The sequence below is a fragment of the Channa argus genome, chromosome 18 (genome assembly GCF_033026475.1).
Source record: "Channa argus isolate prfri chromosome 18, Channa argus male v1.0, whole genome shotgun sequence".
Taxonomy (NCBI): Eukaryota; Metazoa; Chordata; class Actinopteri; order Anabantiformes; family Channidae; genus Channa; species Channa argus.
In genome coordinates, this window is record NC_090214.1 from 14581000 (window position 1) to 14599596 (window position 18597).

An 18597-nucleotide genomic window follows, 5' to 3' on the forward strand; every position below is an offset into this window, starting at 1 on the left:
ATTAAGAAGTGAAAATTTACAAGTGACTATTTTAAAACTCATCCGATTAAATCACTGCTTTATACGGATTTACTGTAAATTCTTTTTACTTCTCTATCATTGCATTGCCCATCTCCACTTTAATGGCTTTGATTTCTTAACAGACATGTAAAAAAAGTCATGTTGCTGAAACAAACCTTTTGTAGTGTATAAATATAAACTTACATTCTTCATGCCAAATACAGGCAGCATCTTTATTTTGTGGTTAATTCTTTAGTTGTATGCAGACATACACTTATCAACTCATTTCCTACCTTGTCAAGTATTCCCCCGAGCTGCCGTTGCTCTGTTGTGCATCCATACAGTTAGTAGTCCCTGGTATGAGTGCTAAGGCGGGATTCTCTCGGGCTGCACTGCCCACCGCTCGCGCCACTAGTTCCAATGAGTCATGGACATAGTGATCCAGCAAAGGGGATCCCATGATCCCATGTGCTAGTAGCCCCAGGGGCAACCCCTCTGTTCTCAGCTCAGCCACATTCTGGCGATCTCCCAAGACCCAGTGAAATTCTGGGAGTGTCATCCGAGAGGCCAATGTCCACAGACGCCGCACCTCCCGGATATCACACCCAAATGTCAGCACAGCCGCTGTGGATGAAGGCTCTCTCAGGGCCTCCAGCTGCCGCATGAGAGCTTGCTGCTGGTCTGATTTAGACAAGGGTGTGGGTGAAAAAGTAGAAGATGAGGCAGCTGGGCCAAAAAAAGGAAAAGATGCCTCCACTCCCATTGTGACACCTGATGCTAATGATGATAACAAAGATGGAGACAGTGACGTTGTGGAGGTGGAAGTCCCTAGATTGACAAGAGTGCCCAGGTGGAACCTGGTGTTGTTTTTGATGAGGAGAAGGAAGTCACTAATGTCCCATTCTTGGCAGAGCAGAATGCTGATGTCCCACCAGCCATTCCTCATCAACAGGGAATAGAGAAGATTGGACGATGGGGCTTCTACAGTCCGCATTGACATTTGGAAATGGAAAGGATTCTGTGAGAAGATTATAAAAGGAGAGCAAGTGTAATGGAAGAAGAATGGGGAAGTGAGTGTCAAAGAAAAAATTAGAAGGGTGAAGGTGGATGACACAGAAACAATGAAAAGGCAGAGGGTTTGAGAAAGGGAAGACAGAGTGTGAAAGAAAGGGAAGTGTGAGAGAAATTACATGAAAGAGTACATGAGGAGAGTGAGTGAGCAAGATTTAAGAGATTGAAAGAAAATAGAACATATATGAAGACAGAGCAAAGGGCATGGGATTGAAAGAATGGAATTGGAGATATGGGACAAAGATGAAGGACAGTTAAACAAATAAACAGAAGGAAATGAAGGGAATAAAAATGCAAGGATGAGATGAATAATGAAGTGGTGATGGGAGGTACAAAGGGTTGGTGAAGGTCAGTTGGATTTCATATAGGGCAGACAGATGAGAGAAAACATTAAAGGACAGGTTTGAAATGAGTGCAGATTGCAACAAAAGGGAAAGAAAACAGAAAAACGTGAAAGGTAGAGCAAGGGGGCGATGATGAAGAAGGAAGTGAGGTGCAACAATAAAAAAGAGGGGTGAAGATTGTGGAGGAATAAGAATAGGATGGTGAGGCATCAGGAAGCAAAAGAATGTGTAGTAACGTGAAGCAGAGAGAGCAGAAGAAGGAAGGAAAGAAAGAACAACAGAAAGATTATAAATCCAACAGCAGAATTACTTTCTATCTTGGAATTCAATTTGTTCCTCGAGACCAAACACAGTCTGCTGGATATAATGGGTTTCAACCTCCACTCACTAGCTCCCATGAATATCATTATTCACATCATAAGAAATACACTACATCTATTTTTGAATTCTCTCTTTTTGTATTTTTAGGAAAACCTCAAACCTAAAAAAAAAAAAAAAAAAAAAAAAAAATTACAGGTGCACACACATCTCAAAAGTAGAAGCCATCTCCATATAATTTACTTCACACTTGTAATTTGTGTTTCATAAATTCACCAGCTGACTAAAGCATAGCACTGGTGTGCGTTCAACCTCCACTTCAGTAATAAAAGCATATGTCTTATGATAGTGTAAAGTGCTGCAAAGGGAATCGTTTATCAAATGGTTTCATCTTAAAAACATACAAAAGTGAGAAGTTTAATTAAGTTCCCAATGCTGTAAGTGTATCTGCCCATTAGCAGCAAGGTGTGTATTCTTAAAACTACCGTTTACCATTTTTACCAATCTGTGTAGTACATTAATTGTTGTTCAGCACAAACACACCAACATGTACTATGTTCAAATAACAATATTTTAATATATAGTAGTAACTCCGTCTTTCTATATGAATAATTCTCCAGTTTAACATTAGACTTTACACAGACTTGCCATGAAGTCTAAAGAAGGAATAATAATCCTTGCAGAAAGTCTAGAGGTACCATACTAATACATACTTCTTCCTTGTGCAACCCAGATACACACGTTGCCCAAAAAGTGCATCCCATTACTATGACATACTGACATGGACTGAATAGCTGCAGTATATGGAATCTTCAAAATTTAGGGTTTATTGTATCATAGAATGCCTATTAAAGAAATGTTTTATAGGGAATTGACTAAAACGACCAAACCTGACTCCTTCAGAGCCATGATGACACATACTGTTCATGATAGTCGGCCAGAAGTTCAGAGCAGATTCAAAGCTGACGTGGTCATTCCTGTCTGTGAGCTGAAGACTTGCTCCTGTACTTTCTCATACTGTAGCCAACTGTGTGTTCAGGTGGTCAATTGTGCACTTTCTTGCATGTGCTCACACACACAGAACTACACACACTTAAAAGGCCCTCAGCAACTCTATTTAATTGACTTTATAACTTTTACACAAGCTTTGCACTTAAAGTCCATTAGATTAATCTATTGGTTCATTTCACTTATCCCATTAATCACTCTACCCAACAGGCATGCAAATAAGACAATCATTATTCATCTACTTATTGCATATGCACAGATAGATTATTGGTGAAAACAAAACTAACAAAAGTAATAGTGTTTTTGTTTGTTTATTTGTCAGAAATCCTGTTTCAGGGGGAAAAATGGTAATGCAGTCCACAGGGAAACAGACTCTTACCTCTTCTCATCCCTGAGGAGGATTTTAAGATTTATTTGCTGTAGCACTTTTGCACCAAGATCATCATAAATCTGTAACCCTGTTTTTGTTCCCGTGCAAATAAACTTGAAGAAATTAGCTGCAAACTACAGCTGTCTGCTCTTTTACCTAAATACAGAAATCTGCTGCTTTTGATGCAGCGGGAAATCCCAGCTCGGTTCTCAAAGTTCCCTCTTTCATCACTCTGCTCTCTTCAAAAACAGCCAAAATACATTTGCTCAGAGTTTTTATGCGAAGGAATTGCAAGCCTTGTTGTATGGTAAAACTGCAGGCACTGGCAGAATCATGAGCCAATGGACAAATCAAATAAACTAACAATGACTTGGGTATTGATCTTTTCTTGATTAGATGATTCATTGAGGGCAAAGTGTGAAAAGAGAAAAAGTGGGTTTTTGGTATAAATATATTATTAACAAGATTACATACATTTTCATGTAGAACACCGTCTCAGCTCTGTAATAATCTACAGAGAACTGATGATTGAAAGAGAAAAACTAACAAATACAGCCTGCTGCTGCAAAATGTTTAAGATCCTGAGGGTATTGTTTATAAGGATCCAACTTCTAACCCCTTAAAGACCTCATAGCTTATAGTCTTTCATCATCTCCTCATGTCACTGATGACATCAGTCAAAGAGGGAAAAATAAGATTCTGCTACCTCCCTCTAGTCTGTAAAAACCTATTATTCATCTATTATTCCTGAATAGCTGAAAACATAACTACACTAAAGAATTAAACAGTGTGTAAATGAAGACATTTCCAGCCTTACTGTGTTCTTCTTTGTGTGTTTTTTTTTTTTTTTTTGTCACAGTGGTTATATTGCTCACTAAAACTATAGTTTTGTGTGATTGTAGTTCTGTCAGCAAATACTTTGTCTATTAAATCTACAGTATTTTATTTTTTTAAATAAAGTAAGCTTTAAAACTTATGTGGAGAGGTGCTGCCAATTTCTTCTGTGACCGAGACTCATTGGACAGTCTGCCAGCTGTGCAGAGATAATACTTTCTAAAGATTGATAAACCATAACTCTTATAACCAATAAGATATGGTCAATAATTTCTGGTTGACTGGTAAGTTTTGGAGCATTCTTATTAACTATAGTTTCATAATGACTATAGGGGCTGGGCAGATGTGTAAAATAGCAGGGAGAGTAAGGCATGGGTGGAGCAGAGTGGATTCATTTAGAGCTTTGTTATAATGCTAATTTGATTCCCCAACAATGCATTTTGTACCTTTAATGTTACATGAAATCTAGTATCAAAATTCATTCCACTCAGTCCATAGCCTTTTGTGTTAAATTATCAACCGTTTGCTTCCTAATCCACTCACCACCTATTCCCAGAGGCAGTTTAATCTGTTATTCCTTTATCTTTTGGTCCAGGCATCATATTCTCATGCTGCTTCATTATTTTGACACTTATGTAGCAAAAAGGGCAGACTATGTCATTGAAAGTTGCTTGTTTTAATATTTAACTTTAAAATTACATTGAGTAAATAAAGGCAATGGTCAAACAATGTCCCAAAATAAATACAAAGGGCATCTTCTCAAGACATTCAAGAAGTTTTCACATTGTGAAAAGAGAAATTGCTTTCAGCCTGCAGTTGGGATTTGCTCGCAAAACTAGACTTAGTCAGCGGGGAGTTAAGCCAATTGTCCAAAAGCCACACAGGAGCACTATGCAATCTGTCTGTATATCCTAGTCCATATTTCTGCCTGTCCATCCACCCATCCATCCATCCACCCATCCATCCATCCACCCATCTATCCATCCAATTAACTACTAATACACATTCATACATCCATCAATTAATCTTGATTGTTAGGCAGTTTGACTCCTTTACTCAACACATGTTATTTAACTTCATGAACCAGCTTGGACTTATAACACCTGCTGGAAGCAAAATACTTCCTTGTGCACAGAGCGAGAAATTAGATATTACCCTGAAAACACACACACACAAACATGCACACACACACACACACACACACACACACCTACCTTAGTAGGTCGCAAGTGTCCCAGAATCATTCAGCCTAACTAATAACTAATAACCTTCAGTGAATGTGTTAAATACTAAAAGATGTAGTATTGTGTGTGTTTGTGCATTGGTGTGTCCACTTGTGAAACAAAAAAACATACTCACATAAAGCTACATTCAGCAGGTGGCCCCTGTCAATATAAGTCTTTACAAAGTTAATTTTTGAAAAAGAACACATGAAAACATTTTATAGGGAAAAAATGATGGTTGTGAGCATATTGGCAATTGGCTTAAAATCATACTTCAGATTTTTATGTATTTTGTGATGAAATTCCCAAAACAATGTTTTTCTGCCAAGTACCTTTATTGTTTAGAAACAGAAATGTAGCCAAACCTATAATGGGCTGGTTTTGGGAGTAGGCGGCTGAACACTTTGGCTTTATTGTAAAATCATTGAAATATCTTTTAAATATTGTATATAATTAACCCTTTCAGTGCTCTTCAGTGTGCATTTACCTTTAAAACAGGCCAAATGCCATAAGTTATCCAACTTGCTCTGTTTTATATATTGAGTTTTCCTCTTTGCAGGCCTAATCATGGGCCAGCACCTAGAATTCATCTTGCATGGACAATTTGAATATGCTTCTCATTCACATCTCAGCAGACAGTAAAATTATCAGATTATCAGGTCATTTTTAGTGGATGGATAGATAAACGCAAGCCTTAGTTAAAAGGGAGCAAGTGAGTTGTGTCATCACAGCTTGTACTTGCCTTAATCATTGTGGGTATGTGGGTGTTCACCTCAGTTATCCAGACAGTACACTTTCATAATGAACTTTAGTTGCAAACTGACTACACTATACTGTTGTGCTGTCTCTCTCTTTCTCTTTATCTCTCTCTCTCTCTCTCTCTCTCTCTCTCTCTCTTTCCGTGGTGCTGAAATGGATCCTGAATATCAACAAAGCATTTGTTTATACACATATACCTTGGGGTATATGGAGCTGGGTGCACATAGCCTTCAATCAAAGTTTTACTTTTAACCTTGTTTATAACAGGAGAGAACCCCCTCCCCCCCCCCTCCCTTGCCTATGCATAGAGACACACTGTGCATACAGCGGGTTTCAGCACCATGGACAGAGCCTGCTTATGCTCTCCATGAGCCCCCCGCCCCCCTTGTTTTGGCTCGTTTGGAGGCTGATACAGCTTTTTGGGACTTCGCAAGTTTGAACCATTAAACACCATTAAACAAGGATAATATTAAAATAGAAACACTGAACATGTGTTTTCATTCCTCTCAAACGATGCCGAACACTAATAGGATTTCAGGGGGAAGAACAACAGGAGGAAGAACATGCAAGCATTGCACTGACGGTGTATTAAACCTGTAAACTTATTTTACTCAGGGCTTTGAGAAATATGAGAAATATGATTTGTGTTCATACAAGCTGTTGCTGCTCTTGTGCTGTTCCCTTCGAACAGGTAATCCGTGGTTTCCAGGATATGTGTTACGGGTGAACAGCAGTAATCAGCCGTTACCAGGAGCTCAGGTGAATCTGAGGAGTAACTTTTGTTTTTACCTCACTCTGGCGCGTGAACTCCCTCTGCACGACGCTGACAACTGGCACCTGAAGCGCCAGCGAGACAAACTCTAACTTGAGGAACTCATCCCAGGTCCGAGGAAAACCAATCATGGCGGAAACCCCCTGCACGACCACGGTGTGACACACGCTCTCCACGAAGGACAGTGGGTCCTCGTCCTCGGGGTTGCCCGAGGAAGAGAAGGAAAACGCAGGCAACTCGCCGAGTCCAGAGCCCACTGCCATAACAAGCTCCAGGGACAAATTATAGGGCAGCAATCCCGCCCGGTTCAGAGCCTCTGCAGCCAGTAGGATCGAGTCTCGGGGTGCGAACATGCGGTTTTCTCTTGAGGTGTTCTCGTCCCGCTGCCGTGCCTGGCTTTTAGTCCTGCCAGCTCCCCGCTGGCTATTAACGGAGCCTCTAGTCCTGAGACTCCCGTACCCAGGCGCACTGACACTTGTTTTAACCTGCTTTTCCAACTCCAGGCGCCGCTCTCCGCTTCCTGCCAAAGCTCCCTCGCCGTCCCAGTCTTCAGAACGGCTGCCAGCACCGGTGGTGAGCAAGCGGGGCTGAACATGCAGAGCCCCGACCCGAACCGTGTGGCCGATCCGTTTCAGCACCTGGCAAGGCTGCGGGTGCGAGTGGGCGCGCGGCGTGAGAAACACGAGAGCGCACAGTAGTAAACATAATGGTGGCGAGACCCCTGTGCCTCCTCGAAGTGTCGGGCCAGTCATCATCATCCTCACCCCCGTCTTCATCATCCCCGCTACACAGCTGCACCGGATGCCCGGTCCAGCCACAGACCGGCCGATCACCGGGGCCGCTCTGTTGGTCCCCCTCCTGGCCCCCCGCCTGTGGCACTGGTGAGCCGCTCAGACCAGCTGCAGCCTCGGTTCCAGCTCCAGCTCGCGGCAAAGTTGTGTGTTTCTCCACGGACACAGCCAACAGGCTGCTGAGGCGCGAGATTAGGCACGAGCCGTGCACAAGCAAAAAAGCATCCCCAAAAGTGCTGTTTTTCATCTCAAAAGATTTTCATCATTCAAGCCTTTTGATCACAAAACATGTCAAGAAGACACACGGTAAAATGTTTTTTACATTTTCCAGTGACAGAAAAAAAGCACAGTGTAGGCAGCCCAGAGGAGGGAATGTCGGGAAGAAAGGTTAATGCGCACATTCCAAAACAGTGAAATCCACCACTGGACACATCTGATGGCTTCGAAGGAAATTATCCCATTATCATCCAGAGCGCATGATCCAAGACAACATTACTTCGACCCGGTACTCGAGATAAAAAAATTAAAAAAATAAAAAATAAATAGAAAAATAAATAAATAATATTTTTTTCCCTCTCCGTTAAACACCCAAGCACAAGCTTTCCAGAGCGCGCGCGCGCTGCTTGGCTCGAGTCAACCTTGTGCACTGACACTTGTACTAGCTAGACCTCCGGCACGAGAGCGCGAGTTTGTGCGCACGTTCCAATGAGATTTAGCACCTCCACCCCCCCTTCCAGTGCCAGGGGGAAAGGATATGAATGAATAAGTTGCATAACACAAAACAAACAAAGACACAAACAAATAAACAAACGCAAGCGTAGTCAGACAGAAAGAAGCTCAAGGAAACAAACAGCAAATCAAACAAGCCTAAAAAATTTACATATTTGTCAGATAGACAACAAACGGTGAAGAGGGCACATTGCAAATGAGACTGTTAAATCAAATGTGGCAGCTCAGACAATCTGAGTGCAACTGTTACCCAAGCCTTAGCTCTGTGCACCGTATACAGCAACAAAACTCACATTATTCACACTGAAAACCTTTTTATTAATTCCTATGATTAACTGAATTTACCATTACTGTTCCTGGAAGTAGGTATAATAACACCTCTGCAAGTCTTCACAAACCATGAACATTATAATACGTTATCCTCCGCATTGCTCTAAATAAAGGAATGTGTGTATCTTTTTGTTGAGACTCTCTCGGAGAAGTATTGATTTAGATTCACTGGCATTTCTGCAACCTGTAGGTTGTGGTGCTGTCCTATTGATTGCATAAATGTACTAGATTATTGGATTATGTGTACACATAACACACAAAAGCCTGACAGTGTAGTCTGATGCAATCCAATATTGCACACTGGCCCAACAAACTACCGAAGAGTTGAATCAGCACATCTGGACAAGATTGCACAGGTGTTCATTAAAATTGTGTCCCCAGTGCTCACTGATGTGGCAAGCTTTGCAGTGGATTTACTGTTTTGTTTAAAGAAAAACATGATGTCTGCAATGACCACTGTAACCACTGTAACCAGGATCCTCATCACATGTTAAACACAACTAAACATGATTCTTGAAAATGGTTGTAAATGAGCAAAAAACTATATTTGAAGAAATAATGAATTAGGTTTGCTAATGGTGAATACGAAAAATTCAACGTGTGGTTTCCACCCTTTTAGACAGCTGCCTGCAATGTTTTGGTCAATGGTACTGCAGAAGTCACAAACAGATCATTATACCAGCCTCTACAGGAACCACTGTTGAACTGGCATGAATTCTGCTCTTTGATAACCCCACAGGTCAGAGGTAACCAATGACCCAATCAAGAGCCCCAGTTTAAATACTGACCTAGATTAATGATTGGTTAATGTTTTGATCTAGATTAATGATTGGCTAATGGTCTGCCTTGGAAGAAGCACGCCTACTGGGAGACACGGGGAGATCAATAGCCCTGATTGATCTGATACAGCAGGGCTTCAAATGATTGGACAGCAAGGAAAGTTATGAGAGACACAGAAAAGAGACTCGACAGGACGGTGGTGGAATGGCAGGCAGAGTTGGTGACTAGAGGGGTTAGGAGCAGAAGGCAGAGAACAAAGCTGAGGTAAGGGAGAGAGAATAAAAGCATAGGGGGTAAAGACTTAAATGGGAGGATTGAGACAAAGAGAATAGCTAGAGTGTGAGGAGAGGGTAGAGTGCTGTAAGCAAAGGACAACAAAGAGGGAAAGAGTTAAATGAAGACAGTTTGTGTAGAAAGAGGTGATACAAGAGGTTGCTTCAGCTGCAGCCTCTTTAAAGAAGCAGGACCATTAAATGGATGAGAAAAATATATTTTATTAGACAAAATAAAATAAAACAAGACGGGGAAAAAACGCATTCAGAGTGAAATTTAAGGTATGATTTAAGAGTGGAAAGCGACATAAGAGTTTTTGTTGCTGCAGTAAAAAAAGCAATTCGGTTTTTTCCTTTTTTCCCTTTTGCACTGTGTTGAATTGGGATATCAGGCAGCCATACGCTGCATAGAAATTCCAAGTAACTCTAGAGTCAGGTTGTTAATTTTAAATACAATTCTTAATGACAGTTTAATCACAGAAATGTTGAAGATTACCTGTACATTTAAATTGAGCTCAGTGGAGTAAGATCCACACATTTTTACTTTCAACATAATCATATTTTAGTTATTTTCCTATGGGCCTTTCAGGTAAAGCATTAGGTTCTGTATGAAAAAACTGTATTGTAACTGCAGGTTGGATTATTTTCAAGTATAATTTTTTTTTTTTACAATAGTTACATAAATCAAAGGCTGTGTGTGCTTGACAGGTTGTCTTTACCCGTGAATATTTTAAGTTAGAAATGTGTTTTATCTAAATCAAAAAGCTTACTAATTTTTCATATCCATGGTTTGTCAGCAAGCACAACTGCTGTAGTAGTACAGTGAACTATGCATCACAATGATCACCATTGAGGTGAAACAAAAAATGACAATGGCATTATCACCAATACAATGACTTCTGCACATCCTGTCATTTGTGCACTGTGTGCTGGTAGTGGTTTGTGCTTTGGCTTGGTTGTTGGAACAACAAAGAACACATCTTTGTAAAGATGAAATATAAATGCAATTATGTCATTTCAAACTATTATTCTTTTTTATGGTATGAAGTTTTAAACGTTTATATAAACTTTACTAAACTAATGTCTTTTTCCTGTCTCTCTGTCCTCTTGATTTTTTAAAATCTAACTTCCTCTTTTCTTTCTTTTTTTGTACCTATCACCCATCCCCCTGTCTTCCTGTGTATAGGCTGATCTGACACACATGCCTGTCCGCATGCCGTGTTGGTACACCTATAAATTTGCTACTCTTTTGTCCCAGTCAGAATACCTGCCTGACCCCTTGTCTGATTGAATATGCATCCATGTTCAAATGTGTCGACTTTGGTTGTTTGATTTGTTGACCACTCACCTGTCTGCTTTCCTGCTGAACTGTCTACCTGTCTGTCTTTTTCCTTTGCCACATGCCACATTATGTAACTGCCTGCTTGTCTGTGCTCTGCCTCCATGCCTGCCTGGTCGTCTCTCACTTGCTGTACAGCTATGCAGCAGACTTCGGTGACCCTTACACCTGCCAACAAAAATCCTCCATGGTTCAATTCCCCCTCTGGCAGAAGGGCTTATGAACAGATGAAACTTGAAAGAGCACGCACACGCACACGCACACACACACACACACACACACACACACAAAATCAAGGTTAGAGCACCCATTAGGCACACACCTGATTACACAGGTCTAAATGCACCCTCATGCACAAAGATCACACGGACACAAATCCTCCTATGCATACAGGAACATCAACGTACATGAACAAATGCTGTATAGGCAAGTGAATCCTGTCGTTTGTAAAAAAATAAAAAATAAAAAATGCACCTACACTAAAATGCAATAGTATTCTTAACTCAGATTTTTTTGTTAGCTTTAGGCAGTTTTCAACAATAACAAAAAATATTGGGACTGATCTGAGCACTAGATAATTACAGCCAAATGACAAGAGAAGAGTTCTTAGAGAGAATGGTTTGGGGGTGTGGGGTGTATCTGTCTATCTTAGTAGTATACTATGTAATAGCATAATATTGTGGTATAATGTAATACTGTTACAATAGTAATGCACTTCCATTATTTTGGTGTGGGGGTGGGTAAATTCAGAGTACTCCATACGTAAATTTGTACTGCACTGTAAACTGTTCTTTTAGTTGGGTAAATTAAATTGTAAGTGTACTGAACTTAATAAGCATTTGTAATTAGGAATACAATTCTTATTCCAGTGTACTTGTTTTTTGAAGGCAATCGTTTTGCATGCTTTTTTTCAAGTAAGGTTAACTAACCAGAATTTACAGTGTAAACAAAAAAAGGTTTTTCATCAAGATTAAGATTGTATGACTTTCTTGAAAAAGCTGTAAAATATTTAGATTTAGACTGAGGCAAAAGTGGATTGTTGTTAGTGCTCAGATGAAGTGTTTTACTGTGTGGTTCAGGCAGCAATGGACAGCAATCTCCCTTTGCAATGTGGCTTGTACAAAACTATTTGCATTACTCAGGTTTGCATGAAAGCCTTGATTAAGTTGAGCCAGCATGAGCAAGCACCTGACATTTAATCCCCCTCAGTTTGCTGTAACAGCATCAAGTGTCTCTATTGTTGACAGGGATTTTTTTTTTTACAATAATCTTGTAACAGTACATATACTTTATTTTATAGTACATCAACCAGTCAAAACATAGACTGAAGAGCTGGTTTTAATCTTGTGGTGGAACGAGGTCAACATGAATAAAAGGTAATGCTGCCTTTGAATAACTGCAGTCAGAACAAACCAGTCAGTGTCCATATTGACCTGTGTCCACCACAACAATAAAACCAACAGGTGCGTTTAATATTCTGACTGACCTGTGTGCATCATTCACACAGACACAGTGTCTTCTTCGCAGTTTTCTTCTTTACTGCAAGTCTCAGATGATGCGGTTCGACAAAGCTAGACATTAGGAGTTAGAAAGAACACACAATTTTGGTTAGTTCAACAGATAGGGCATGCACTGAGTGATGAAGCCATGTGTATTCAGTAGAAAGATTTAGATAGAGTATACAAACAAGGTTTTGATTTTTATCCTTTCAGTCACAACCAATGTTCCCAGAAAAGATGAAAACAGAAAAAAAAAGAAAAGCTGACATGCTTGCAATCAATCTGTCCAACATGGTGTGACTTTAAGTTTTGCAGCACTACTCTGCCAAGGTCAAGCATCCGAGCCGAAAAAAAAAAAAGAAAAAGAAAATAAATGTAACCCACTGCAGGTAGTCACATTTTCATTTATCTCTTCTTTTCTTGTTCATTCAACAAAGCTTAAAGTCTTTGATGCTACACTGTGCAGCGTTGACTGACTACAAGACAACCATGTTAAAATTCATGTACAAATCGTTCTGCACCTTATTCAGAACCTTTCTTGAATGTAAACTGAGTGACAGCTATTCTTTCAATGGAGAACCATCTACATTCAAATTTTAGTTAATAATAGCTTCTTACGTGTGCTATCAGTCATGAGAAAGGAGCATTTGCATCCTAACCAAAATATTCTCATCTGTGCTCCCTTACATTACCAGTAAAAAGAGGACTTTCATACATTTAATAATGACAAGGTCACGATAAGTCTAGGTCAGAGAACAAAAAAAGGCATTTGAACTACCACAACCCATGTGCACAATGGGATACACATGCCAGATGGTGAAATCTAGACGTGAGTTCTCTGCAGAATGATGATTTCAGTAGAATCCAATGAAAAAGACAACATATACTGTAAAGACTTATATATAAAATGGCAGATAGGAAATACTTGGATCCAATTAAATAACATTGAGAGTTTGGAGTGAGTCATCTGTGGGCCCTTTACTCGTATCTTTTCAAGACTGAATAAGAATACAGCGTGACAAGATAGGCAGAGAGACATTTTGAGAAAAAAGACATTGGGACAGTAGGGGAGACAGGGAAAATACACAAGGCATACGCTGAAAGAACAGGGGAGTGAAGGGGGCAGAGGATGTTTTCTTTTTTTTTTACATTTTCTTTTGCTTTTTAATGAGGATTAAACTACAACTGACACTTCTCTCCAAAGTTCTGTTTTATCTCTCAGACAGGCAGTCTCTCTCAATCCCCCTTTGGACCAGTGCCCCAGATTAGAAAACCTAGATTCAGCAGATGAGAACAATACATTTGCTTTCTATGGGCCAACAAAAGGACAGCATGGTGCAACACAGTCCAGGAGTCGGGGTGGCTCAGTCCAGTTGTGCTGTCTCTTCTGTCTGCTCTTGTCTTGTCTCTTTCCCCAAAGTTACTGCTGCATCTATCCTCCATAGTGTTTTAAATATTAGTCTGTGTTACAGAACCTGCAGTTTACTCACATGACAACGGCATACGGCAACACCCAAGCCATAGTAGCAAAATAGAAACTGAACTTTAGCTCACAGTTAATAAAATTAAAATCATACAAGAAATGCCCCAGTGTAAATTGTCTGTGTTTTAAAAACAGACATCTCACTAGCGTAATCCACACTCAGTGTAAACTAACAAAACCTTGCAAATGGTGCAGCTAAAGTATACTATCTGTGAAGAATCCTTTCTTCCTGGTAAAAGGCCTCCTGCCGGCTTGGAGGCTGAAGGCAGGCTGAAGGCAGTTGAAACGTAGTTAATTGAAAACCGTTGAAACAGTTAATTAACACAGCAAGCAGGCAATGAAAGAAAAGACAAAAACACATCTTAGTTCAGTAAAGAATAAATACAGTCACAGAGATCAGACATGATGAGCAGACGAACAATCACGCAATGCATGCTTGTCTGGTCTTACCCTGTGAGACCACGATTAACATCTGATGGCAGGTGAATTTGCATGACATGTTCTGTAAATCCTGGATTACTCAACAGATTTACCTAGATATTTTATTGTTTGAGCTCAACGGAAGTGATTCATTTAAAAATAAGAGTAACTAACTTTGGGCAATACCTGGATAAATCCTCTGCGGGGTGTTCTACACGCAAAAACAGTTCCTGATGGGTCTGAGCACAATTAAAATGTTCTGGGACACACCATGAGGGGGTGAAGAATTTATTCTTTTAGAAATCTAGATCCTAGAATGTAGATCCAAGAATTTATAAATCTAGAGCCTAAATAATGGGGAGAGAAAGCATGTCAACAAAACGTAGGTATTATTTGGTAGAGGTATTAAAAACATTTATGATGCTAATTAAAACACCCCAAAATGTATATTTCAAAACTAACATAGTTCATTTGAGTTATTGTTTTCAGTCACTGCATGTATGTTGTATCTATTCACCTCACTGCTTCTGTGAAAGAAAAATAAATTAATATCATTGCACTGTACATTGGTATACAAGGCCATTCAAATTTATTGAAAACACTAAAAAGTAGAATTTTAAAATGTGGTCTTGCATAACACAAAGACTGAGTGGTTCAGAACACCAAATCTCTGTTGACTGTTGTCCCTGTGTGACCCTCCTGTTGAACTGTAATTACCTAAAATTGACATGTTGGTATAGCTACATATCTTATATCATATGATTAATTTGATTCATAGATTAAGAAAAGCAGCTAACAGTCGTCCCTTAAACCAGCTTTCCATATAAAATCATTGCTATAACTCCTTGGTTTCTGGTTTCAAGTGTATGTGCTAAAGTATTATTTTCTATTTGACATTTGCCTCAGTTGAACTGTAAAACTCTGCAGAATTCAGCACCTAAATCTGTACACATTTCGCTCTAAACACTATGTAGAGCTGCAAATCACTTGTACATATGCACAGTGACATCCAGTATGTATACAAATGATTTTGTCTAGTAGCTAAGGGAAATGAGGAACAGACCTCTCAGCCTCAGTGAGTCCCACAGGTGGTGTAGCCTGTGGAGCCTATGGAAGATGATGGATTGCTTGTCAAGACAGAGTGTTGTACTGGAGAGGTGGGATCCACAGCACAGCACTCAGCCTGGGATGTCCAAGCATACTTTATATAAACAGGAAAATGTGTTTAATTTATTATTTTATGAATACGTGTTTAATTTATTATTAAGCGTGTTTGGCACATGTGAACTGATAAAATTGATTTGTTGATTTAAGTTTTCTAAGTTTTGGAATTATTTTGGTACCCTAATATAAGATTTATGACCACACGATATTCATTTCTGGCAAGAAAGGTAAGACAAGTAGAGAAAGTTTAGAGAAGTACATGTAAAAGGAATTACTGAACAGAATGGGGCACTCTGAGATTATTTTTAAAAGCATCCTTGAGAGTTCTTTTGATTAAAAGCGGAAGATCAGTAGAACATTAGCAGGTCAGTGTGGAGAAGGGTTGAAAGGAAGTGTCATAAAGCAGAGCACAGGTTGATGGGTTTGGGCCCAGGAGGTATATGGGCATAAGGCGGGATCATGGATCTAAGATGCACATTGTCAATCCCCATGCATTGCTGTCAAAAGAGGGGATCTACGAAAGAGATGAGAGGAGATCAGGAAATCAGGAGATCGTGAAATCTGTACCACACTGACTTAATTGGTTTGTATTTTAGGAGGAATACAGATGGTGCTTTAATATTGCAAGAAAAAGGTGGACTAAGACCGAAGTACGTCCTCCATATTTCACAAAGTTGACAGACAAAGTATTAACAAAGTTGTCAGACAGATCTAAAAATGGAAAAACATTTTTTTCCATAATTACATTTGCCTAAGTGAGTCACTTTATGTATAGACAAACAATTAGGCTTTTGACTAACTGCCTGTTAAGCACTTTTAGTAATAAGTAATAAAGGTTCATAATATGGATTTCAAGTCTGAATACCAGGAATAGCTCTGACCAGTTTTGAAACACTACACTCTGTATGTCCTGGACTGGCAGCCTGATCACACTATTGTACTACTGTAAATTCCACAGACAAAGGTGAGAACGAGGTTGACTCCCAAGAAGTAGAAAGGATCTGATTGCCCAAAATTGTTTATTTGTGGCCATCAAGGAAATGCTATTGATTTGCTAGACCCCCAGAACCTCTGGGAAATGTGGAATGTCTGCAACTAGCTAATTTGTTGAAAATGTTTTTTGTTGTGCTATTGAGTTGTTAGTGGAACGGTTTTACCTACTAAATACTGTATGAAAAAAGCAAAATGGGGGTTCAAGCTTGGGTTGTGCAGTGTACACACTTCAGCTGATTGTTGTTTCTCCAGTTATTGGAGTTAAGCTTCATTGTAAAACTCAGATGTGTCTGTGCCTAACTTTAACCAAACTTCTTACACATTTCTAATCCAGTGATTGTGGTGCCTGGAGCTAAAAGGGGTGCAATTTTAACAGCTGACCATTGACCGCTCAGATACCTCTGCACACCAGAAGATGCCACCATGTTAGTTTTAGATACACATTCTCCCAGTTATTCTTTTATTTATATCATAGTTACAAATTAAGATGGTAAACACAGGACCTCCAACTTTTGGTAGACCCTGAACATTACAGTACAGTATGTCAGATACATATCTAACTCCTGTTTAACCTATAAAAAGGTATTGGATCAGTATCAGTGCCAAAGAAAAAGGCTCAGACATCCCTAGTTAATACCTTTATAATATGCTTTTAGTGGTACCACAAATGCCACATTGTGAACCTGATGAGTCTAGGCCCCCCTGGGCAGTTTCCCACTTTTGCCCAGTTTTTAATCCATTATATCTTGAGAAAAAGAAAACACAATATAGATACTGTACTGTTACCATAACAATTAGGTCATGGGGAAAATATACAAACTAATTTATGGGAATTGCTTTGAGGAGTACGATTTATAAATCAGATTTTTCCCAGAAAGCAAAATACAGTAAAGAGAAAGTTACATACAGGCTGTTTTCTATCATAAATAACACTTAATGTATATAATTTATATAATTAATTCCCAGATGGCTTTGTTAATCTGTTTTCTGGTGATTTGAGAGATGTTGTGTTTGTGTTATTGACACCCCACAGCTCTACCAACAATATCCGTGCTCATGTGCACTTGATGTACAAGTGAACTGGAGAGTTTCTGCTGTCGAACACCAGCAGCACAGAATATCTTACTGTTTTCTGTTGATAAAGAGAGAGTGTTTATCCAGACAGATTGACACTGACAGTAAGCACTATCCCATTAGCTAAAACCAACACAGCTGTCTGGGATTGTGGATTCATACCGTGAAATATTTAATTGGTGGGTAGATTCAAACTAAATAAATCCACACCACTGGTGTTAGACTTATTGGAAGGCTTTAGACATATGCTGTACAGGGGATAATGGAACGTTTTTACTGTAGAAAAATACATAACATCAAACCATACTAAAATCTGAAACATAATACTGAGAGCTGTTTTAGAGAATAGTGCTGCATACGACACCAACAACGTATGTTAACACCAAAACTTTATCATACATATTTTCCATCATGCCCTTTTATAGCAGCCACTAATTGTGAATTGACAAAATTTAGCAGAGAGCAACTGAATCTCTGACTTTGAACCAGGGGAAGCAAAGTTAATTTTCTACCCCAATTTCTCTATTTTTCTATCATTACATAAAGTAATTTTCACAAAAAATAGGCCAGTGTTAGCACAGCATTACACACACAAATACCTGTGCCAATTGTCACAGATGCATATTTTAGACACATTTCCTAATCATTAGATCTGACTGGTTAGAGCCTTACTCTGCCTTAGTCCCACTGTGCTATAGTGCTTTCTCACTCATCAGGCACCCATGTGAATGACTCCAAGCTTGAAATTCATTCGGTCAGTCAGACACAGGTTTAATGAAAAATAAATAGATTATTTGGTTCCACAGAGGTGCTTTGGAAACAGCCAAATGATGAGGTAAACAACACGAAGCAGCTTTTGGGTGATAAGCTTCATGTAAGCTGTGAAAGCTGTCTGGGAGGCAGCTAAATTAGTTTATTCTAATGAGGCAAATGTGAATGTAACACACCACATGTACATAGTGTTAGACAAGCTTGACAACAAAACACAGACTGTAAAACTGTAGTTTGAGTTAGATATGAATGT

At 39.4% G+C, this 18597-nt stretch overlaps 1 protein-coding gene across 1 annotated transcript in view; it reads right to left on the reverse strand.

Annotated features, from left to right (window-relative positions):
• The window catches only part of grin3a (glutamate receptor, ionotropic, N-methyl-D-aspartate 3A), a 38759-nt gene extending 30594 nt beyond the window's left edge, over positions 1 to 8165 (reverse strand). The window contains exons 1-2 of the mRNA XM_067484401.1: positions 6717 to 8165; positions 294 to 1018 (exon numbers count right to left, since the gene is read on the reverse strand). Coding sequence (XP_067340502.1) covers positions 294 to 1018; positions 6717 to 7478 — 1487 coding nt within the window. The 5' untranslated portion in view covers positions 7479 to 8165. The remainder of the gene's footprint in view (positions 1 to 293; positions 1019 to 6716) is intronic.
• Between the last annotated feature and the right edge of the window lie 10432 nt (positions 8166 to 18597).